The sequence below is a fragment of the Xenopus tropicalis genome, chromosome 2 (assembly GCF_000004195.4).
Source record: "Xenopus tropicalis strain Nigerian chromosome 2, UCB_Xtro_10.0, whole genome shotgun sequence".
Lineage (NCBI taxonomy): Eukaryota > Metazoa > Chordata > Amphibia > Anura > Pipidae > Xenopus > Xenopus tropicalis.
In genome coordinates, this window is record NC_030678.2 from 136,098,175 (window position 1) to 136,123,119 (window position 24,945).

General features: G+C 40.9%; 2 protein-coding genes across 5 annotated transcripts; one reads left to right on the plus strand and one right to left on the minus strand.

Annotated features, from left to right (window-relative positions):
• Positions 1-1,877: 1,877 nt before the first annotated feature.
• On the plus strand, positions 1,878-11,357 carry ccdc65 (coiled-coil domain containing 65). 4 transcript variants are annotated; one of them, XM_012957774.3, is made up of 9 exons: positions 1,878-1,984; positions 2,650-2,819; positions 4,456-4,623; positions 4,980-5,149; positions 5,893-6,031; positions 7,010-7,207; positions 7,952-8,170; positions 9,060-9,212; positions 10,350-11,357. In XM_012957774.3, exons 2-9 carry the CDS (start codon positions 2,679-2,681, stop codon positions 10,662-10,664), a joined length of 1,503 nt encoding a protein of 500 aa, XP_012813228.3. In that variant the 5' UTR covers positions 1,878-1,984; positions 2,650-2,678; the 3' UTR covers positions 10,665-11,357. The 4 variants fall into 4 exon arrangements, with proteins under 4 accessions (XP_012813228.3, XP_031753008.1, XP_031753007.1 ...); XM_031897148.1 differs by having other exon boundaries at positions 1,906-1,984; positions 2,653-2,819; positions 10,350-10,792; XM_031897147.1 differs by lacking the exon at positions 1,878-1,984 and adding an exon at positions 1,991-2,094 and having other exon boundaries at positions 10,350-10,792.
• A 3,609-nt stretch (positions 11,358-14,966) lies between these two features.
• fkbp11 (FKBP prolyl isomerase 11) lies at positions 14,967-24,583 on the minus strand. The gene is made up of 6 exons (XM_004921446.4): positions 24,424-24,583; positions 22,409-22,471; positions 19,289-19,376; positions 16,536-16,569; positions 15,600-15,670; positions 14,967-15,203 (listed from the first exon to the last, which is right to left on the minus strand). The coding sequence occupies exons 1-6, from the start codon at positions 24,529-24,531 to the stop codon at positions 14,986-14,988; spliced, it is 582 nt and encodes a 193-aa protein (XP_004921503.3). The 5' UTR covers positions 24,532-24,583; the 3' UTR covers positions 14,967-14,985.
• Between the last annotated feature and the right edge of the window lie 362 nt (positions 24,584-24,945).

Consider the following 24,945-nt stretch of genomic DNA (forward strand, 5'->3'; position numbering starts at 1 on the left):
TCATTGTTTTGCTTTATGTAGTTCCACTAGCATGGATTTGCATCTGTGTACTGTATGTATGGCCAAAGTATATTGTTAAAGTGCCTAAATTATTTTAACATTTATCTATGTCCCTGAGCAAGTGTACTAAGGGTTCCAAAATTGCCCTTTGTGTTGTACTTATTTGTTTCCAGGGCATTGTGCTTGGCACCTCAGGCTGGATTAAAAATACAATTAATACTAAATAATAAATATGAATAATATTGAAAAAATATATTAATGACAATAATATAAATTTCAGGTATACAGTATAAATCCAGTCCCTATATACATATGGGAGTAGAGAAAAACAGATGAAATAACAAACATGGCTATACATGAAGAACTGCTGATACACAATAAAAATGCAGTTCTTTGTAAGCATACATCCTTATTTCATTACAATGAAGTAGTTTACTCTTTGTGTCTTCTGGAGATAGAAATAATTATAATACTGACAAAAAATATAAAAACAACTGTACCCAATTTGGTAAATATGTTCCCCTGTGCTTAAGGTGCGCCAAGCCAAACAGAAACCCAACTGGCACTTTGAAAATAACCTGTGGGAATGCAGCCTATTTAAAAATGTTGCAAAGCAATATGCCTGGGGTGGGGGAATGCACAAAAATTGACTAGGCTAAAATTTGAGGTGGAGAAATAGTGGAGTTGAAGGAAAAGTAGAGGATAATAAACTGGAGGATGTGCAAGGGTATTGAATCACTAACTTTTTTTTTCCCAGGATCCCCTACTTATCACCACTTGCCATCATTTTTTAATGTTTCTCAAGACTCCCTTGTGGCTTTTTAATATTATAACTACAAGTTTGTTTTCTGGCATTAACAACACTTTACTCACATTTATAACATCAAATTAGAAAAAAAGTTAAACCAACACATTTGCTTAAATTCAACTTCTTTTTTTTAAAAAAAAAACCAAAACATTTTGGTGTAGGGTGGTGTAAAAAAACATTGGTGTTTAGACAATTGTGAATTTGTCATTTAATAATTTTCTGTTTTAAATGAATTTTTTCCTCTTAATGCCACTTTTGTGAATTCCCCCCCTTAATGTGGGGCAGCAGAGATTTGATAGATCTGGTGATAGCACAAATTGTGGCGTGCTCTTATTTGCTCTCTGTGCACAAAGTTTTACACAAAACAAAATTATTTCCAATTAGGTTTGCCTGCGAACAACACACACCCAACTAGTCCCAGCACAAGAATGCCCAGCGCCACTTGCACCCACAGCTCCCTGATTGGGTATTGATCATGCCCTCATTCTGCCTATGCCATGTCTGTTTTGGACATGTCAACTCCAAAAAACTTGTTTTGCGAAAATTCACACTCATGTCAAAATAGGTTGCATCAAAAAAATGTTGAGGTTGCTTAAAAAAACACAGTTGCGTCAAAAAAAGGGTGTGGTCACACAAAAAAAGTTGAGCAGCACCAGCGTTTTTCCGCAATTTCCCAAGTTTTCTGTCAAAGCAAAACGGGACACATTAACTCCTCACTTGTAATTAACACCTCTGCAGCTCCCATATGGTCCCCTGCAGCTTTTCAAATATATAAAACCTCTTGTAACCCACCAAACGCACTTGCTGCAGCAAAGCACCTCCACCAACCAACATGCCTTTGCCCTAAGACATTGTTTTTTTAATAGCTAAATCTTAATATCTAAATAAATAAGCTTTGCAGCCCTAAATTTGTTTTAAAAATCTTCTCCTCATCTTAAGGACTATTTTCTACTACAGGAGACTATTTTCAACTAAAGGAAACTTTACACAAAATAGGTACAAACACCAAACCCACGACCCCTGGCCAGCCTGTGCACTGTAACCCTCCAGCTCATCCTTATTCTACTCAGCTACGTCCCCTCTAGCTTCCAGCGCTAGGTACCGCCCAAAACAGGCGGGGCTCTCTGTTGCTAGGAGACCTCCGACAAACTGTTCAGGAACCGGAGCTGTAATAAGGTAAAACTATTCAATTTGCGATTTGGTTGGGCAAAAAGGTACTTAAATTACCGTGTCCTGGTTCTACATTTGGATAGTGCAACGCGAGCAGGATCAGGCCAAGGAAGCGGGTGAGGAGCGCTCTGGGGAATGGGTTCTACTGCTCTCTCTGCTTTCTGTCGGGATCCTGTGTTAGACATCATAAACATTGAGTGTGTATATATATATATAGATATACACGCACACACACACACATATATATATATAGGTAACGCGAGTATTCTGTTCATGAATAAATAATTATAGTGTGCTACATAATAGAAATATATTAGGTTTCTTGTTTGGAAACTCACAGGGTAGCTGTATCTAGGCAAAGCAACTAAACATGATGACAGTCATTCAGGTTTCCCCCTGTACTACATTCCCTTCTCTGTTATATGATTTTATTTACAGTGCCACAAGCACAGAATTAGCCAGACATAGAGATTCATTTCTAAGTAAGTTTTGCCCCCAGACTTTACAGTATGTTACTTTTGCTGTCCGCTGTCATTCTAGTAAAGATGTTTCAATTTCAGTGAGTATCCTATATCGATCTGTCTGTCTGCCTATCAATCAATCCTAGATAGATAGATCTATTATAGTATGCATTATGATATTATTTATTCAGTATGTTTATCTGCACTTAGAAGAATCGCTACTTTGAAATAACGCAGTCATGCCTAAAAAAGCTGGGAAAAAATCTAGCAAGCTGAGCCGCATGAGTGAAGAGGAAAGATTGCTTTACATGCAGCAGAAATTACTCGCAGAGGAGGAGCAGAGCAAGAAGAAAGAAGACATGCTTATGCAGTTTCTAAAGGTAATTGTGCTCAGCAACTATGCTTCCCATGGAGACACAGGTCACAGTATGAAATGCATTTATTATTAGGGCTTAGGGCTGGAGTGCATAATTCTGCCCCTTAGGGTCCGTGCAGGTAGAGAACACTTGCATTGGGAGGTTCAAGTTGTGCTTGGTACCTTGAGGTGAAATAAAAATTTTGCACAGCAGCCTTGTACTCAAAAGTCTGACAGGTGTCTAATGAAAAACTCTCATATATGTTGAAAAATGATATGGAGGCCTATGACAAAATCTGGCTACCCTGGATAGACAATTATTCATGGCTATACGAGCTAGAACAACTCAGCATGCATCTAATCATAAAAACCCACAGAATAAACAAGGAGTACACATCCCCACTCCACTACAATATAGGTCTCAGCCGCTATAACTATGTTTTCTGTTGTTACTTGTTACTGTTTTTTATCTCTTTTAATTACCTTCTTTTTCTTATCTACACATTTTCATTTATGATTTCACTTAACAACTGTTTTCCTGAAGCAGAAAACTGCATCAAGCAGTCTGCCAAAGATGTAATGCAAATGCATGAATGATGAGCAAGCTATTGATGTTCCAGGGGATAACTATATGCTGGCACTAAAGAAAACTGGACCAAAAAATGTGTATAAATATTTGCATTTTATTTAAACAAAAAAACATGTCAAACACACGCATTTCATGCCAGAAAGGGGCACTTAATCATAGGCTATGATTAAGTGCGCCTTTCTGGCACGAAACACACCAGGCTCTTTGTGTTTGACATGTTTTTTCTTTAAATAAAACGCAGTGTATTAACTGCGCCGCTATACACATATTCTTTGGTCCAGTTATCTTTAGTGCCAGCCCTGTTCTCATTTTGTGGGGATTTTTTGGTTTGAAGTTTTCCTGTGAGCTAAAGGTTTTTTCAGACTTGTGCACCTGGGCTATACATACCAATTGATGTAAATATCATTCAACTTGTCCAGTTGGAAAATTCTTTTGTACAGGTATGGGATCCCTTATTCGGAAACCATTTATCCAGAAAGCTCTGAATTACAGAAAGTCTCCTACAAACTCCATTTTAATCAAATAATTCAGAATTCTAAAACCATTTTCCTTTTTCTCTGTAGTAATAAAACAGTACCTTGTAATTGATCCCAATTAAGAAATAAATAATTCTTATTGGATGCAAACAATCCTATTGGGTTTAATTATTTTTTTATTGATTTTCTAGTAGACCTAAGGTATAGAGATCCAAACTACAGAAAGACTGGATAATGGGTCCTGTACCTGTATTTGGATAACCATAAGCTCCAGCCCTTTTCTACAGGCCTGGACTGGCAATCTGTGGATTCTGGCAAATGCCAGAAGGGCTGCTGTAAGATGTCATAGACAGTCACAATTTATTGGGTTGGTGGGGGCTGTGTGGCCCTCTGTGTACTCAGAATGCTAGGGCCTATTTTGCTTTCCATTCCGGACATGCTTCTCTGTATATAGTTACTCCCACCCACTCACTAAAGCTTGGAGTCACACACTTATTCATATACACTTTGTGCTATTAGCCTAAACCTTAAAACAAAAAAGGACATTTTGTTTTTGTGCTGATTTTTAACCCTTATTTAATTTGTCACTCCCTCAGGATAAACTTGCTAAAGAGGAGCAGAGCAGCAAAATTAACTTGAGCAAGCTGAATGTGCAGTGGCGCTCAGTGTTGCGGGAGGTGAAAACTAAAGAACTGCGCAAGGATATAGAGATTCTCAGTCAGACCTTTGAAAGAGTTGTGGACTGCAAGGACAGCGTTATCAAAGTGAGCTTTATTGTCATTACTTGCTAATGACCGTCTGTTGTTAGATTATTTGCACAAACTTTAAAGAATCTTAGGGATTAATATAATTAAAGGTTTTAAGTTTGCTACAGGTTTAGGAACCATAGTGACCAATCAACAGGTAGCATTTTATTGGTCAGCTGTTTTAAAGCAAACATCTGATTGGTTGTTATGAATTACTAGACCTGTGCAAACGTTGGCTTTTTGTTTTTACTTTACCCCATTAATTTTTTTGTTGTGCCTATCCCTTAGGGCAGAAATATGCTTCCCTGAGCCAGTAAGTGCTTTTTAGTGCATTTTCTAACTGTAAACACTAAGCCACCATCGTTTTATAATAGGCCTTAGCACAGGATGTCGAGGAAGCTGAAGAACAGTATGCTCATGCCCTGCGTGGCCACCTTCAGAACATTGATCAGCTGTTGGAGCTGCAGAGGGAGCGCCTTGCACTGTTGCAGGAAGAATATCAACAAGAGTTGGATGCCATACAGAAAGAATTTGAAACAGAAAGGTTTGTGTACTGTTATGTTGCTGCATAAGTTGAAAAAAATATGGACATAAATTGTTAAGCTTGCTTACAAATGGTTGGGGAAAGGTGCAAAGTGCAAAATATTCTTGATTCAGTGCTCACCTAGCTATGGTGGGACTGATGCCAGGGTCAGTGGTTGGAGCAGGAGCCATTGTATCAGATTTTTGGACATAATAGCAGCCTACAAAGTGCTGACTTATTGGTCATCAGTACAGGACAAGCCATATAAATTTAGTCAGAACAATGCCACCACAGAGAAAGGATATGCAAATAGCAATGCAGGAAGTAGCTCTGATTCTCAAACATCTAGAATAGTATAACTTTATCTGCTACCAGTATCCCAAAAATTGGAGCAGGTATTCCAAGTAAAAAATCTCCACCTCCTGTTAAGCTTTGGTTACACAATACTAAAGCAAAAAAAAAAGATGGTGCTCAAGCAGAGGAAAGCTTTTAGGAAGTTTAGTCTTTCTGCTCTGCCAATATCAGCCTATGAGAAAAGTACTTATCAATGAATATAAATTCCTTATTAATCTATGTAAGGCACATACTGATATTGCTAGAGGAAATCAGTATCTGAATGTCCTCTATTTAAGACCCTTTCCCCCCCGTATTTAATAAATAGCACTAACTTTGCCCAGGATCAGTAACCCATGGTAACCAATAAGGTTTGCTTTTAAACAGTTTTATAATTTCCAGTGTAACAATCCTGTTGTTTTGTTTAATAGGAAGATGATCATCCAACAAAGAGAGACCGAAATTACGTACCTGCAGAATGTTTTATTGGCCATGGAACAGAATACTACAGAGAGTGAAAATGAGGCCAAACTGGAGTATCAGAGCATGAGAGATGAAATAAAAAACAAGGTGAAGACATGCTAGCCTTAGTATTGGCACACTTTCCTGTAATATATGTAATGATGCACGCATACAGCCTGTGATATGGCTAAGCAGTTCTTTTATTTTAAGAATTGTTAGGGAGTTACCAAGAATAACCAGATTAAATCTTATCCCCTTTAACAAAAATATGTCGGTATATTTTATTCACCTAAATATAGAAGAAATGTGCTTTTCTGGCTGATTTATTGAAAATGTCTCCATCCTACTAGTCCCACACATCTCTTTCCCTTCCAGGCTGTGTAGGGAGGCCTGTAGCAGTCAGCACACCTCATTGTGGGAGAGAAACCAATCAGCATCTATGTGGACCTGATAGGGAACTGAAGCCTGTCAGTTTTATGACTGCAGAGCTGGATTTGGCTGCCCCCCTCCTACTGTGCTTCTGGTGGGGACTGTTAGAACATGCTCACGAATGTTTGTTCTTGCATGCACACGCAGGGGGGTGCGAATGGGGGGCCCGGATTTGAAATCTGGAGCTGATAATAACGACAAATAAATACAAAGTACAGTTAGAAAGTAAGAGTTAAGTGTACAATAGACAAGAGCAATGGGATTCCTGCCCCGTAGAGCTTACAATCTATTAATCTATATCTATCTATTTATCTATCTGTTTGTGATCTTCTTAAACATTTGCTATTTGATTCTTTAAAGATAAAGTATATTTTATATTAAGTATATTCCATAGTCCCATTATCTTAAATGTCAGATCCAGGCATGTCAGGAATGTCTAACCTGACACCCTTCTGATTTTGTTAAACCAAATGCACAAGCAACCCACTGACTGCCAATGGTATACAGGGAAATTCTGTGAGTTGCAGTTTCCCATCACTAAGTGATAGTAAATAATTGGAATATTGTTTTTCGTTGATCAGACTATAAAATATCTGGATACTTTTTACAAAGGTGAATTATTTTTAAAGATATGGGGGTTTGGGGTCTTGTCCATAGAGTTTGGAGGAGAAGCATGCCCTGCGTATATTGCTGGAAGGGACTGTGGAAGACCTTTGGAAGCAATTTCAGATGGCCCTCAAAAACTATACAGACTCCACAGAGGACCGCAGGATAATGTTTGAAACCTTAAAAGCTAAAGATGAGAAAAGTGCTGAAGAAATTCAGATGCAAATGAAGAAACTCCAGAAAATTCAGGTAACCAAGCACAATCATTCTGCTACTGAGCTATTGTACAGAACTTAAACTGTCATACTTGCTTTTAAGCAAATCATTCTAATTTAAATATATATATATATATATATATATTTTTTTTTTTTCCCTGTGATATTGAAACAGTAGCTTGTACTTAATGGTAACTAAAATTCAAATTCAGGCTGTTGTATAAAGGTAAACGTCCCCTTTAATTAATCTGTATTGGTACTAATGTTAAATGTTAAAATGTTTTTAAGCAGATTTATGGTATGGTGATCCTCAGTGGCGGACCGAGCTGAACAGGTGCCCTAGGTAACCCGGTCAGTCACCTCACCCCTGAACCTGTGCTTTCGCATCGCGAAGCGATAGATCGTTGCCCCCACCACGTAATGACAAGCAGCGGGGCAATGAAAACGGAGCACAGACTAGGGGTAGGCAAGAGAGGCTCCTGTCTGGCGCCCCCCCAATCATTGCTCCCTAGGTGGCTGCCTCTTCTACCTACCCCTAGTTCCAGCGCTGGTGATCCTATGGAGAGATTCACTATTTGGAAAATCCCAAGTCCCGAGCTCTGCTCTATACCTGTACTAACGTTCATATTATGAAATTGTGAAAAAAAAATTGCATAGACCTAATTGTGTTTTTTATGCTGCTCTCACTGCTTTCTGTTGTATCAGCACACTGTACGTGGGGGGACTCAGCTGTGACCAATTTCATCATCATCATTTATTAAGCTTTCTGCCAATTCAGGATTCTATAACAACCCTTAAGAACCGGACTGCAGCACATGCCCGAGAAAGTGAGGAACAGAATCGAAGGCTGCGTGAGGATAAGGAAGTGGTGCATAAGCAGTTCCAGAAACTGAAAAGTCAAATGAACCAAGCAAGAGCTTCAGAGCACAGTCACCTTTCAACCCTGACCATGCAGAGCAATGCTACCTTGAAGGAACTGCAGCGTATTATAGACAAGGTAACATGAGGGGTTGTTTACAAAAGCAATTTGCACAAAAGTACAATTTGGAAACAATTTGCTGTGTTTTTTACCCACAATGCAGGATTTTTTTACCCACAATGCCAGTGTAATTGCAGTCTCCCCCCAAGTTGCATCTGCTGCAATTGCCCCCCATGCATGAAAATGGACCCTATTGTGCTTGCATTTTGATGTAACTTGCATTTAGCTTTCAGTGGGATTTGCAGCACTTCTGATGCAAGCATTCAAACCTGTTTGTATTTGATTCACTAAGTGCAAGTCTGGTGTGCTTATTGACACAACCTGCCGTGGGAAGCTGGAATCTAAAATGTCAGGTCCTGAATGGCAGTAACTTAGGTTTCCCAGTGTCAATGAGTCAAGCAGGGCACAATTTATCAGGACACATTGGAAACCATATAGCAGAAGTGTGTTAAGTACCTTAATAAATTGTGTAATAGGTACTACTCTTGTGCCCATTTTAGGACATTGGTATTTGACCCCTAAATAAATGACCCCTATGATCTATAAACACAACATACACAATGCAAGGTATTGAATACTGAATATTATTTTTTTATAACATTATTCATTTATAGGGTTATAGGACATGCAAGGGTTTATAACTTTTAGTTTTTCACAGTTTTTTTTTATTCCAGTTAACGAATTGCCTCCATAGACTTCTTAGGGCAGTGGCATACACAGTGCTTGCAAGAGTTTTGGCTCACAGATGATTTCCAGATTAATGCGCTGAAGTATGGGAAATAGCCTTTGTGATTGTTATTATATCATCTTCTAAAATCATGTTAAATTAAGACCTTATGTGGTTCTTTTTTTCTCATGCACTTGTGAAAAACATCCCTCCTCATCACATTCTGATATCTCTGCCCAGGGAGACTCCATACTACGACTGGCAGAAATGTGCCGCAAACTGGAGACTGAGGACGAGAAAGTGCTCCCATTCTACCCATCTTCCCTCAGTGACAAAGAGAGGGAGGAAGCAGAGAGGGCTAGCATGGAGAAGCCAACAGAAGAGCTGGCACTGGTAAGAATGCTAAAAAAATATTTTACTGCAATAAATCAAAAGCAGTTATGTTATGTCTTTTAGAAATCTAGGCCTGTTTGCCTTCAGTTACATCAGGGGGTCTCATTTTTGCTTTTATTGGGAGAAGTTCTAGGCATACTTGTTAAGTACCTCATAATATTAAAGTACAACTTAGAACACGAATTTGGGGCCAAACAGGAGAAACCTGTAATTTACATCTGCCTTTCACAAGGCCTTTTGTCATGGATTCATTTGTTTATACTATTGTACACTTTGTTTTGCCTCTGCAAAATTATACATAGAGGATTTTTAAGAATGTCCTGCCTATGTGACAGCAATATAATATTGTAAGTTAGGTTGAAAAAACTCTTCATCAAAAAGGCTTAGGTACCGGTCAATATCAGGGAGACAGGGAACTCATTATACTGTTTCTTTTTAAATGAAAGCTATAGTTATATAGTTATATACAATTGCAGATTTTAGCGGCCCATTCAGCGCCTTCAGACGGAGTCAGCAGCCTATTTGCCTGTGTACTGGCCACCCCAATAGATATCAGGCCTTAAATTGGGCAGATGCAGCCCTCACCCTGACAACCTGCATTTGCCTATCGTTGGTTCGAGTGCCAAACAGGGAAACATATGCTTGTTTGGTGAGGTCTTTAGGTGTATGACCAACTTTCCTTTTTCAATTCAAAGGGGAGGGAGGAAAAAGAAGGGACAGAGGAACGGGAAAAGTGAAATGAATGCATTAATAGTACTTTGTAATAAAATTAAAAAGGATATTGGTAAAAGAAAGATAGAACACGTGTTTAGTTCAAGCCAATTTGATTGGCTCATGTATATTCTTCCTTTATGTTAATGGGGAAATTTAAAATTAAATCTCCTGCAGTACTTTGCCTGACCATGTGTATGCTGATCCTAAAGGAACATCACTCACATATTACTATTATTATGTCCATGCTTGGAAGAGCAGCATATGTTCTTAATAAAATGAGGGGGTCCTTGAAGTGTGGTTTTTAAAAGAGGGTGTGGCTTAAAATGATGTCTCATGATTGTGTATAGCTATGTCTTATACTGATGCCAACCCCATAACCTGTCGTACCCTATCAATATATTAATCATTATCATTTTAATACAGCTAATGCAGGATTATAGTGCACTGGACCAGTTTTGGAAACGTTACAATAAGGTTCTTCTGGAACGCTGGGCATTAGATCGTGAGAAAGTTGTTCTGACCCATGACAACCAGAAACTGCGATACTTGCTCAAGCAGTACTTAGATGGCATCTCTGTAAGCGATGAGGTTTTGTCACAGCAAAATCCATTACTGATCCTTAACAATCGTAGCAACCTGCAACAGAAGCCTCTGCCAGTTCCTGTTACTGATGCAAGAGTCCGGCGGCCTGTCCATAACGTTATTGAAGCTGCTCATATTGTCAGCCAGACATTGTGAACATTTCCTTGCCTTCTGTCAGCATGCCACGTGCCTCTGTTCAGGAGATGCCCATTCATGTGGGACTTCTCTATTGGCAGTATGTTCCATTTCCTGATTACCAAATACACTCCCTATACACCTCTAAAGAGAACGGATTTTTTGTCAGGTGAGATGATACAAGTGAATGAAGGGGACAGTAGGCCGCAGTTATAATAGGGGTTCTCTTCATTTTAGGTACATGATGTTCCTTCACTGGATGTGTGCATCTATAAATATATGAGCTGGAGCTGCCTTCTCTATAACCAGCAATTATGCCTTTTTTATCCGTAAAAAGGTGACCAGGACAAAACCTAGTGATGAGTGGGCCATGAAATCTAATATACATTATCGTCATACTATGTCACAAGGGCCCCAAATGTTGTGCTTGTGCAAGGCCACAGAGGAACAACTGTCACTAATAATTATACAGTTCATCGCCAATGCTGTCCTAAGGGTAAACACAAAAACAGCAGTGTGATTGTATTTCCCTTTAAGTACATTTTTTATTACGTGGTTTATCTTATATTTTATTTACTTTTTTATTATAAGATATGTCTTAGTAATAGTGGAATGCTCCTGATATCCAAGCTCTCACCTCCACTTTGTGCTCAAATTTTACTAGTAAGTCTCTAATACAATAATTAAAGGCCATCACATAATCCATATAATTACTTATGAAGTCTGGAGCAAGATGCCATGTCTTTTTTTTACTTTGCCCCTCATGTTATGCACAACTTTTTGGCTGCTTTGAACCTTTTTTTTGCACTATGCACACTGTTCTCAGCTGTGTGCAAATAGCACTCCTAAAACCAGCTAATGCAATAATAAGCTTTCTGTTTTCTTTTTTATCCAAATTAGTACTTGACTATATAAATAGGGCATTCTTCTGTATACATAAATGGATTTTCAATAAGGCTAGGGGAGGCTAAGCCTCCCCAAACCTGCTTGGCACCTTAAAAAAAACTCACTCCGTTTCTGCACTGGTCTAGAACCTTTAACATCAGGAAATTTTGTTGCATTCCTCCTTCCTGCAAGCTCCGGTTCTGCTGTAAGCTGCTGTGCTCAATAAAATTGTCCAGTCAGGGCACAGATGTAGGCATGGATGGGGAAATATTACAAACTAAAGGCAGTGCAGAAATGACTGATAAGAAGAATCTGCAGGCTGTAACCTTTACCTAAGAACCTCACCAACTCTGAACATTTGCAGATTTCATCCCACTCCCACAGGTACTTTATATGTTCTAAAGGCTTAGTCACTTGCTGAAATTAAATCTATCCCCTGAAAAAACTATTTTTTTTTACTTTTGTCACTGTTTTGTTTATTTCTAGTTAGTTACAGTGGAGCCCTCACGAGACTGCATAGCTGGGAAACAAAATAATGTTATGCATCAGTGCCAATGTTATAGTGTCAGGGCCTGAATATCTGCCATCAGTACCCACTGCTTCTCACTGCATATACTGTGTGGGTTTTGTAAATATACACTGCATTTCACTGTATATAATGTGCCTGGGATTTCAGTACCCACTGCCTTTTTCTCTATAAAACTAAGTTAAACTCATTTAAGCTAACTAATCCCAAATACAAATTGATTGAGAACCCCTAACAGAAGTGCATGTATGAATACTTAACATTTTAGGGTGAAAAAAAGCACTTTTGCACAATATACCTGGAAGTCAGTGGGAACCACAAGAGGTAGTGGGGGTTAATTTTTACACCAGCAGCGAATCTCACATTCAGGCCCGGATTTGTGGCGAGGCCACAAAGGCCCGGGCCTAGGGCGGCAAAAATTTAGGGGCGGCATGCCACCCCGCCGCAATAAAATGTGTAAGTTTGCCTCCCTTACGGAGCAATGGGGACCTCTCCCCACTGCTCCGTATCTGACTTTAAATGCTTGCGCATGCGCGCTCGCGACCGGGGGGTGGTGGTTCAGAGTTTGCGCATGCGCACACGGGGGCGGTGGTTCCGCGTTCGCGCATATGGGGGCGGTGGTTCCGCATTCGCGCATGCACACACGGGGGGGCGACCAACGGGGGTGGCCTAGGGGCGCCGAAAGAACAAATCCGGCGCTGCTCACATTAGCTTTTGGTCAGTCTATTTTAGTATGGCCGATCTTTAGCCTCCCCAGACAAAAAAGTCACCCTCTGCCAATGTCTGTATAGTATGGGATCTGTTATCCAAAATGCTTTGGATCTGGGGGTTTTCACAGTTGGGTACTAAAGAAGCATTTAAATATTACAAAATGCCAATACTGATTCATGCCTCTGTTACCATCAAGTACAATATAGTGTCGTAATATTACAGACCACTGCCTTACCCACACTTCTCCAATCCACTTGTCTCGCTCTCTCTTCTTCACTTGCAAAAGTAATTTAAATGTCTGTGTGTCCAACAGTAGAACACATGTACTCTGCCTTGATTGCCACCTCCCCATACCCTTGGATTATGACAATTCAGGGTTTATAATGATGCTACCTTTGGTTTTATGGTGGTCAATGTGTAGGCTTGTGAGTTGGATCAGTTAATGGGATAGTGCAGGAGTTGGGAACCTTTTTGGCTGAGAGAGCCATAAACACCACATATTTTAAAATGTAATTCCGTGAGAGCCATACAATATGTTTGGCCGCGGATGCTGCGGGGGAAGGTAGGCGGGGTCCCAAGGATGCCAGATGCGATGCAGAGGAGGGCGTGGCCTGCGCTGGGCGGATAGAAGACGTGTTCTAAGGCTTAGTAACACGTCTTCTATCCGCCGAGCGCAGGGGCAAGGTAGGGTGGGTGCCAAGGATTCCGGATGCGATACAGAGGAGGGCGTGGCCTGCACTCAGCAGATAGAAGACGTGATCTAAGGCTTAGAACACGTCTTCTATCCACCAGGCGCAGGCCACGCCCCCCGTTATTTTTTTTATTAAAGATTTTGCAGCGAGCCAGATGCAGCCATCAAAAGAGCCACATCTGGCATAGGTTCCCTAGTGGGTCTGCCCAATTAGATCCCCAGTGAATCTTCTGCAGGCAGCTTGTTTGTTTCTGTGGGGGGGGGGGGGGTAGGGTATGAGGCAAAGGTGTGAAGCAGTTTTGTGAAGTTGCATAATGGAATTAGTCACTGAATATGAAATAAACTGTATCCATACCCATGAAGTCTACTGAGCTGCCCCATTACAGAAGGTATGTCATAGTGACATATGGTAGCTTTAGCCCATGTTATCAGAGCCCAGTAATCTCTAACCCTTGCCTGTAATTCAAGTAGATACTTGAAAGTCCAGGAGGTGCAGCCTTCATTTGGGCCCTGTTCTTAACCCCTGCCCTGAGGTGTAGTGTATTTGCGCCCAGGATGATTGTATATGAACCCTGATATATCTACAGTCTATGGTATTGCAATTAAAGTAGGTGAAAAAATACTTAACATGATCTGTGGTATGTAGTTGAACATCCTTGGACATGGATTAATACAATGATAATAAAAGAATAAACATAATTGCAGATGCAGATGTAATCCATTTAGCCTAATTATATATATAAATACATGACAGTTTTGATGCCCACGCCATTTACATGAAAAAGTTGTGATATAATTATTGGGTAGCTCCATCTTACATAAGTAATTCCCACTGTACGTAGGCTTTTTCTTGATTTCTAATCCTAAAGCTCTAGACATTTCTAATGTTGTTATGTTTGACCTTCTGCAAAGAAAACAAGAAAGAACAAGGGGCTCAGCTACTGCCTTAAACTATCCCATAACTCTGCCAGGCTGTCATTACAGAGGAAAACTTTCTCCCATCACTATAGAAGTGCAGCTTCCCTATTACTGTGTGACTGGTATTATAACTAAGCTTTCAAGTAAATGTCAAAGCTAATTGAAGGGGTCAAAAAAGGGCCCTGCCCCGAGTTTGTATTTGTTTGTACAGGCAAGGCTTATAAAATTAAAGGTACAACATTTGCCACAAGTCTAATCATCTATAGCAACCAATGAACAGGTAGCATTACGTGTCACCTGTTTAAAAAGCAAACATCTTATTGGTTGCTATAGGGGGTAGCTCTCTGTCAGCATTATATGAAAGGTGAATTATTTACTTGGTGAGGGCAAGTCAGTGAATGTTCCCTGATTTGGGGCAGGCATAGCCAATCTCAGCCCCCAGATACTACTAAACTACCACTCCAAAACATTTTCCTGTTATGCTCCAAATCCTTTTCGTTACTATCTCAGGGTTTCAGTGACATGAAAAAATATCACATGGAAATGCTGGATATCATCTAGGCATCTGAATCTCAAATTCATGAGTCTGTGATATGAGAAAATATAGTATTTTATTTCTTTTTTGCTTTGTTTCTTTTCTCCTCCTTTTGTTTCCTCTTGGATACAGCAGGGCTTTTAGCTTTGGCGTACAAGTGATAGCCAATAAGCCCCAAAAGCGTGGGTACCAAACCAATGCACAGTAGGGGGAAAATATCATTCACAAGAGTCTGCCAGGGGGTAGGCTTGAACAGTGCCATTACTTCTGTCTCAAACTGCAGCACAGCATCACCTAGAGGCGAAACAAAAGGGTAAATGTTACTCCTCTAAATGGAAGTCAAAAAAACAAATGACATTTATTTACATTAGTCAGTGACATGACTAGTTAGTTACACTAGTTAGTGACATGAGTCAGTTAAATGTATTTACTTGTAGGACCTGAAACAGTAAAACGGTGGCCTGAAATATAAGCCATACCTTCTAATACTCATGGATTAAACTGCTCCCTTCTAAATACTGTTTAAACATAAATCACACAATAACAATGTGTGTAGTGTACATATGAATTTCACTATTAAAAATCATGCTGACAATATGTTATAAACATCCAGTTAAAAGAACATAATACAGATGTGTGTTTCAGTCCCTTCTTTTAACATAAGAACTGCCAGTAACTGGCATGTAGTACCTGGTATAGAAGGAGGGTATCCTCTCTTGCCGTAAGCCATGTGAGGGGGGATAACCATTTTGCGCTTCTCTCTGATAGCACAACAAGTAAATTAAATCATTAGAAACACAGCAAATTAAAACAACAGCTTTCTAAGGATATTTTTGAATTTTTGTTGTTGGAGGCTGTAAAACATAAAGTTAAAATTGCAATATGCCTTTCCTTTTCGTTTAAAATATATTTTAACAAATTGCAGCTGAACTACAGCTCCAATAATCTGTGTAATTAAAAGGGTTGTTCACTAACTTTTAGTATGATGTAGGGGGTAATATTGTGAGACAATTTGCAACTGGTCTTCATTTTTTATCTTTTCTTTTTCCAATTTTTTTATCACCAGCTCTCCAGTTATGAGTTTCAGCAACTATCTGGTTGCTAGGGTCCAGATTACCTTAGCAATCAGGGCATGGTTTAAATGAGAGACGGGAATAGGAGAGGATCTAAATAGAAAAATAAGTTATACAAAGGAACATTAAAAATGTAGCCTCACAGAGCAATAGTTTTTTTTTACTGCTAGGGTCAGTGAACCACATTTGAAATCTGCAAAGAGTTAGAAAAAGGAAGGTAAATAAATAAAAAAAACTATAACAAACTATACAAAAATATATAATGAAGACCAAATAAAATGTTGCTTAGAATTGGTCATTCTATGCAAACTCAAACGTGAACAACCTCCTTTAAGTGATTTCAACAGCAGAAAATGCAGTTGTAGTAATACAGAGATCATGTGAAATGTCACTCTGTCTCACCATGCTTTATGACTTTGGGGCAAAGCCTAATTGGTGATGAGAGTCCTCAAAAGGATTTGGGAACTTCTATGCCAGCTAAAAACAACAGTAAAGAATACACCTTGTGTGCCATAAGCGTAGTGTCCATAAAATAAAAAAATCCTACACTTACCCAACACACATGCCTACCAAACTCTTTTCCAGACCTGTATAATAAGAGAAGCAGACAGCAATGTAGCATGAATCACAGTGAAAAAACCAAAACTACATACAACTTTTGTTAAAATAACAAAATTCACTGTTACCACATTTATGCACACCTACCACAGGCATGGAGACATCAAGTTCAAATACATCTTCCAAAAAATATAACAGCGGGCCCACGCAAGGTATGTACTAGTATACTAAGGAAGAACCCTCATGCACACACACATAACTAAAGGTCCCCATACACGTTGAGATTCGCTCGCTTGGCGAGATCGCCAAGCGAGCGAATCTTCAGCCGATATCCCCACCTACGGGTGGGCGTTATCGGGGAGATTGTAGGCTATAATGGCCCTGGGGCCAAACGATCATATTATATTGGCGTCAATGGGGCAGTTGATTCGGGGACTGCATCAACGAGCCGATGCGGTCCCCGATCTGACTGAATTTTCTAACCTGCCCGATCGATATCTGGCCAATTTCAGGCCAGATATCGGTCGGGCAGGCCCCTCGTTTCTGACCCTACACGGGCCGGTAAGCTGCCGAATCGGTCCAAGGGACCTATATCGACAGCTACTATCGGCCCGTGTATGGGGACCTTTAGTTATTCCACAATCTAACATTGTACTGTTGGAGAAATGAAAGCTTTTCCCAGATTCCATTCTGGCAGCTGTAAACAATAGAAATGTTGAAAGCCTGGAATTTGGGCTAGTGAGTATAATTCTGAATGTAGAAAAACAGTAACTAAATAACATGTCTAGACCAATATGGATGTATGAGTGTGCTACAATCAGCACAGAGGTGTATTTATGAGCATAACTGACATTCCCTGATTCAAAACTCCCATGAATAGATTTTCAGGGCTACAACTTGGTGACAATTTTCTGAAGAGACCGGGAGGAGGAGAAAGAAATTCAGTGCTGAAAATCAACATGTTCTGACCTTGTCTGCTATGATTTTTCTCTTATTCTGTATGCTGAGACTTAAGCCCAAATATAATTACATTTATTCTATTTGTATCAAAAGCAGGACCTGGCGAAAATGTTTTTATGCAATGGGAAATAAGCAATTTGCCTTAAATTTAGGTTCCTTAACAAATATTTGTTGAGACAGGGCACTCTACAAAGCATTAATATTCAGTTCCCAACAGGACAAATCTAAGAGCTTAGAGGCCAAACGAACCCCCTCAAAAATGGTGAGCTACGTTGATGCCCTGCAGTTTTAATCAGAGGAGAAGGCTTTATGAATTAATTATGAAAGCAAACTGCATGCCTTATAGCAGAAAATGGTATATGCCTGCAAGGAATTTTAAAATAAAAATTGTGTGGGATACTAAAAGCCGCAGCTAGAAAAGACCAAAGTGTAGTCTTAACCCTTTCTGACCTAGGTGGCAGCTTATTGTCCCATGTGTGAAACCATGCCAAGGGTTAGATATCTAGGTTAGAGTTCAGTCAGACATGGTTCACATTGCCAAGCTGTTTCTAAAGGTGGCCATACATGGTACGATTCGCTCGTTTGGAGAGGTTGCCAATCAAATGGACTATCTCCAGGTCCTAGGGAAAAATGATTAAATTAAATGGCAGGTCTAAAACCGGAAAGACCTACAATGGAAGTCCCTTTCGTATGATTGGTGTCTGCCACCTATTTTATGTTCAGAACATCCTCTGATTTGTTACTTTTAGGGCTTTATCCTACAATTTCAGCCTGAATGTTAGTTTTAGATTGCATTTAAACATACGACCGATATACGAATGTCTGCCGGAAGACTAAAATCTGAATGTGTATGGCCGGCTTTACTCACTGGTGGCCAAACTGGATAAAGATCCCTTCATTTCATGACTTTACCAAATAAATGGCTCTTATAGTGAATGCTCACACCCCCACAATAACAAAAAACAGCATTTGGGGATTATCTTTTGATTTGCTGTGATGTATGGAGTTAGTATGAAAAAAGAGTCTGATGTTCTTCTTTCTAGACAGTTGTAAGCACAATATCATTCTTTTATGTGGAAATGTATTATTATTATTATTTATTTATTTATTTTTTTTAAATACTGCAAATTGCAAAATTGCTCTGAACAATTTTACATTCATTTGTTTTGAGGGTTTACATTCCTTTTACATTCCTTTAACATGTTTATAGGGTAACTTTCCTAACAGTAAAACAATCCAATATCATATAGGGACAGATTTCGGCATTGAAATGTATATGTTTCCACCCCATCTGTGCACTAACTGGACCATGGCATGCATGACAATGCATAGAGTAGAAATCTCAGTGGAGAAAACTACACAAATCACTGTGCATCACAAACTCATTGGGCACATCTTAAAAACTGATTGGAGCTTGAGACAGCAGGCTAAAATACCTAGAATTGCCACACAGCATATTCAAGCTGTTTTGGGTAAAAGAAAAAAATCAAGCACATTAATGAATCATTAATATATCTCACGAAATATAGGATAAAGACAATTAAACCTAAATGTTAGAAATATTGTTTGAAAGATTGTTTAAATATTCACTGCAATGCAGGCAGAGTATTATAGAGCTTACAGTGCCCCTATAATGCATCCTGATAAGTTCACTCTGGAGAACCAAGTGTGAAACTGGCCTATCCAACAGTTTTTCCTTGACACAAGTTACTCATCCAGTCATATGTTTATTGTGTGCTGCATCCTGCTTAGCCCCATGAAAAGAATCCCAAGCTGTGTTAGACCTACCTGGAATAACTTGTTTCTTTCCAAGTTCAACCACAAGAGGATCTCGAGAAAGGGAACTGTCAATAATCCGCCCATCTTCTAGCCTTCCCTAGAGATTCATATGGCCAGACAAAGAGGTAGAAATCCAGTTATTTGTATGATAAAAGTTAGGTCCATTCATTCTAGATGTTTGTTTGTTTTTTATTTACTTTAGGATTCAACAGCTGTGCATTTTCTACATTCAGAATGTTGGATTTACCAAGTGGCACCTACATACAACTGCCTCCTAGGTTTCAGATTGTGCAAATTAATTCATTAAAATAAATTATCATGACATAAAATATGTGCAACTGAAATAGAACGTAAGAGTATGTGCTATTACAAAATTACATAAAAATTCTCTGACTCCACTGAAGTTCTGTTGTATAAAGAGAAGCAGGGCATAAATGTGTATTGCTCATGTGACGAGAAGGCAACAGAAGGAAGAACAGAACCAGAAAGTACAGTTTCCTGGACACAAATGAATAAGGTAGATGACACAACTAGTACACAGCCCAAGAAGTTAAATGGAAGGTAACGGGAAGCTGGGAGAAGAATTGTTATAAGCAAAGGTTTGGTTAAAGTCTAATGAAGAGAAAAGATAATAAAAGATGATGAAACAACAAACTATCAATATTTGGAGGGAAAGAGAGGTGTTCAGGAAATAATTAATCCTTATTCGAGGCAAAAAAAATCCTGCTGGGTTTAATTCATTTTTTAATGATTTTAAGGTATGGAGATCCAAATTACGTAGGACCCCTTATCCAGAAACCCTAGGTACCAAGCATTCTGGATAACATGCCCTGTACCTATATTCTATACAACACTGACTGGCTTCTTATATATTTCCCTTGCATATGTGTTGAAAGAGGAAAAACTTATTCCAATCATGATATTTTTGCACCTTTCTACCATGTTACTGCTCCTGCTTGAGGTCATGTGAGCATGCAGATTGCTGGATAGGGACAGTAAGTGCAGGGTCATGAATGCAAATGCAGAAGCAACTTTAGGACAGGAATCACCATAAATAAATAGATGTAAGACAGAGATGCAACCCCATATATATGCTGAGTACAGGGTAATTGGCAGGGAGCCTGGGCAGTACTTAGTGCTGGCAGGATTCTTATATTAAATCATGGCCTGTATGTGAAAGTGATGCTAGGCCTTAGCTTTCATTAGCTACATCAGCAGGGGAGGGAAAGCTGCTATCTTACTTGGGATCAAGTACAAGATACTGTTTCATTATTACTAAGAAAAAGGAAAATATTTTTTTAAAACCTGAAATTTAAAATTAAAATGGAGTCTATGGTAGACAGCCTTTCTGTAACTTAGAGCTTTCTGAATAATGGATTTCTGGATAATGGATCCCTTACCTGTACAATGAAAACTATTTATATGCCTATACCATGGCCATTCCACATCTCTATATAAGAAAACAGAGGAGAAATGGAGGGAAGGATAGATGATAGTATATAAGAAGAATGGATCAAGACAACAACGAAAGTAAGTGAAGAGAGAAGGAAAAATAGTGAGTGGGCCTGGCAGTCCAAGGTTTTCTTGTAGACCCCTGGCACCCCTTTTTGACACTGGAACCAGGAAGCATACAGGGAAGGCATAATCTCACTTTTAAACTTGGCCCTTTATCAAATTGTAAAATTACCATCCAGGTAAATAGAACAGGCTTGCTCATTAATGTCTAATAAAAAAATAAATAAATGTATCACTTCCATGTAAGTTGGTTAAATAAAAGCTGAGACAGAACATGATGAGCTGGGGTTTGTTTGCAGTTTAAAAGCAAATATTAGGCTTTACAGAGTGGTGAATAGATGCAAAACAAAAAAGGTTTTCCCTGCGGTACTTTCCTAGTGGCATGACTAAAGTTACTGTGCCCCACAGCACATTTGTATTTATACACCCCATATTTCATATAATATAACTGCACAGTAGTTGGGACCCCGCCAAGGCCTTTACATTTCCCAATAGCCACTAAAGCTACTAACTCTATTGTTATGCCAATGTCTGTAAATGCATGATGCCCTACAGGGGTACAGCTTTCCATTAGACATTTCTATCTGCTTTATGTTGTTATGTGACAGGAATCTGCATCACAGGCAGATGATCTTCCTCACACTGACTAAAACTGTATATACTAAATTGTACTATTTGCCTTACGGGCCATTCCCAGTAGACTCATAAGCCACTGTAATATATGCTCTCTTCGAGTCCAGGATGCAACATTATTATGTAGGCTTGGTGGGGGAAAATTCGCTACCATAGACTAGTGTTCTGTTCACTGAGCTAAACTGAATATAGGGAAACTAATGAGAGAGGGGAATTATGGGTGCTAATTACATAAAGCAGCGTATGTATTCTCACAAAAGCACTAAGATTTGTACTACACTACCACAGGTTGATATAAATGCTTACTATTGCCAACTACTGCTAGCATTGCACCTATGTGCAGGGAGAGGGCAGTTTCCTCCACTTGCACCCCCTGAAGTAGCAATGGGAAAAGTGCACCCCAATAATATCATTTTGCAATGAAAAGGCATTAGAATTCTGCTGTAAAGGTAAAGCTAATATCTTTACTATCCTAAGGCTCCTTTGTGCCGGTACACCCTGTATTTTGCGCACTTATTTAGGCAAGTAGACCGAACCAGCAATTTGGTGCCAGGTGCAGGTACAGTGTGTATAGGGAAAGTGCGTTTAGGGAATAGCATTTAACGGGCGCAGTTTTGCTCTTTTCCTTGCGTTAGTAAATAAGTCCTAAAATAAAAGACTTGCAAAAATGGGTTTGGGTGTTATGTGCGAACCGAATGAACGCACCTCCACTGCCAATATATAAGGCTGGGTCTCTTCAGGAATAATGAATTTTACCCCTGCAAAACTACAGCTGTAGAGTCACCGGCCGCCCATGTGCTTTCTTCAGCAACCAAAGCCAGCCCCCATGTGCTGTGTACCCGCCTCCTACTCCGGTGCCTGCCCTCTGTCTCCTCCCCCTCCCCGGTGTGAGGAGGTGGGACGCGCAGTGCTGACGTGTTATTATTGTTACAGATGTTTCCCTTAGGCCCAGCTGTGGCTCTGCTCAAAGCGAGAACTCACCGTGTAATGCAGATGGATGGTGTCCCCCATATCCGCAGTTTCAGTGCATGAGTCCGGCTTCTCCTGCGTCAGAAGACAAGGAAAGTTACATTTAGGATAAATATGGGGGGGGGGGGGGGTCAGAAAAGACAGACTACATAAAGAAAAGACAGACTACATAAAGGAAAAATGCAAACTAACGCTTTCCAGATTATGCTAAATTAAAACTCCTAGACCCTGCGGAAAACTGGGAGCTGTGTTTATAAACATTTGGAGAGCCACAGGTTGCCCACCCCTACGGTGGATAGTAGCGGCCAACAGGCAGGGTGCAGATTAGTACTGAAGCGCCCCTTCTGGAGGTGCATAGTCCCAAGGAAGGGTTACTGGGCTACAGATGTGCTTATGGGCAGTGCCCACAGTCCCAAGGAAGGGTTACTGGGCTACAGATGTGCTTATGGGCAGTGCCCACAGTCCCAAGGAAGGGTTACTGGGCTACAGATGTGCCATATGGGCAGTGCCCACAGTCCCAAGGAAGGGTTACTGGGATACAGATGTGCCTTATGGGCAGTGCGCACAGTCCCAAGGAAGGGTTACTGGGATACAGATGTGCCATATGGGCAGTGCGCACAGTCCCAAGGAAGGGTTACTGGGCTACAGATGTGCCTTATGGGCAGTGCCCACAGTCCCAAGGAAGGGTTACTGGGCTACAGATGTGCCTTATGGGCAGTGCCCACAGTCCCAAGGAAGGGTTACTGGGATACAGATGTGCCATATGGGTAGTGCCCACAGTCCCAAGGAAGGGTTACTGGGATACAGATGTGCCATATGGGTAGTGCCCACAGTCCCAAGGAAGGGTTACTGGGATACAGATGTGCCATATGGGTAATGCGAACAGAAAAACAACAGTAGAAGTGCAACAGCTGGGGGTGCAGGCAGGAATAATGATGTTACGGTTGTGGGGTTCCATGAAATGGGGTGCATGGAGACAGGCTGGTGCTGGGGGAGTGGGAAGGAATGCGAATAAGCCCGTTTGGGGGGTAGGAAAGAGAGGTAAGAACGAATGGGTGGGGGTTCTGAGTGTAACTGGGAGAAAAAAGCAAGCGGCGGAATAGCAGCAGATGAAAGGAAGAATCAGAAATGAAGTGATAGGCACTGGGGATAATGAGAGGCGAATATGTGCAGGGGAGATGGGAGCTGATGAAAGGGAAATGCATATGGAATGTAAGTGCTTGTGATGGGAACTGGCAGCACCTATTTTCAAAGGGAGAATGGAAACACAAGGATCACAAAGAGGAATGGGGGTGTAAGGGAAAGTGCTGGGGCAATGTTCCTATGGGAAGAAGCTGAGGATCACAGAGAGAAGGGAATGGAGGCACTAACCACAGAGAGGAATGGGATGGAGCCATGTGTACATAGAGAATTGGGAGGGGGCACCATCCTCTGGGGGACACGTAGAGAGTATATACAGTGAGCTCAGTGACTGCAGCAGCACATAGACCCGCTACAGATAAGCAATGCAATTGGGACAGGGAGGAGGAATCAATGGGAGCTGGGAGAGATCTGAGAGAGGGAGGAATTCACAGCAGGGCTGCGGGGGCATTTATTTAATGGCATCAATTGATCCGTCAGGGCGAGTGCAAAGAGCAGTAAAGGAAAAAGTCATTGAGAAGGAGGGGAGGAGAAGTTGCATGGGGGGCGCCCAATGGCAGGCGCAGCCACTGTCCCAGCTGGAAACTTTTCTACCTGCAGCGCATAGCGGACATGTGACTGGCACATCGCAAGCTACACCGGCAGAACCATGCTGGGCAGCAGAGCAGTGAGGGGGTACAGTAAGGGGGTACAGTAGGGTCTGTACAGGGCGAAGGTGATGTGCCATGAATGGGATGGAGTAGGGCGGTATGTCAGGGGCACACAGCTGCCGGAGCGGGTTGACATGGGACTGACGTGCTGGCGCATCAGCTCTCGGAATGGAGATGTTATTGCACCTGGGGAAGGCAGGTCCGCAGAAGCCAGTGCCACCCATAGGCTGTACTCACCACGGTCTCAACCACAAGCTCAGTGACATTCTCACTCTCTTCCTCCGGGGTTTCTGCCCTGAGTGTTGGAGGCGTGAGGAGCAGGAGGAGCACAAACCCCCAGAACATGGTGACAGCTGCCCAACACAAGAGAGAGAGAGAGCCAGCACATAGGGAGCGTGGCAATGAGACGCGGAGGGAGGGAGCCGGCATTCCCAGCACCGCCCACGCTAGCCCGCCCACCCGAATGCTCCGCCCTTCCACTCGAATGCCCCGCCCCCCATAGCTGCACTTTACTACCTGGGCCGTGTTAGCGAGAGCTCGGTGCCACACAAGGCGCTCAGTGCGTTCGGATGTAACAGTGCGGAGTCGCAGTGCGCTGTTACATAGGAATGATGGCGCAGACACATAACCGCATCTATAATGGGCAGGGATCCAGGCTTGGCATGCGGATTATGTGGAGCCGCTCGCTGTAGTCTGCTTTCTCTACCTGTCCTTATCGCCCATAGCAGCAATCAGAATAACAAGCCCATACTACTTAGC

Bases quoted from the DNA above. Each gene is read 5' to 3' on its own strand.
- ccdc65 (XM_012957774.3), top strand. From the start codon at position 2,679: ATGCCTAAAAAAGCTGGGAAAAAATCTAGCAAGCTGAGCCGCATGAGT. The intron at 5,150-5,892 runs GTTTGTGTACTG...TTTGTTTAATAG, and splicing joins AAAGAATTTGAAACAGAAAG to GAAGATGATCATCCAACAAA. The intron at 9,213-10,349 runs GTAAGAATGCTA...ATTTTAATACAG, and splicing joins CAACAGAAGAGCTGGCACTG to CTAATGCAGGATTATAGTGC.
- fkbp11 (XM_004921446.4), bottom strand. From the start codon at position 24,531: ATGTTCTGGGGGTTTGTGCTCCTCCTGCTCCTCACGCCTCCAACACTC. The intron at 16,570-19,288 runs GTAGGTCTAACA...CTTATTATACAG, and splicing joins AAAGAAACAAGTTATTCCAG to GTCTGGAAAAGAGTTTGGTA. The intron at 15,204-15,599 runs GTACTACATGCC...TTTCGCCTCTAG, and splicing joins ATACCCTCCTTCTATACCAG to GTGATGCTGTGCTGCAGTTT.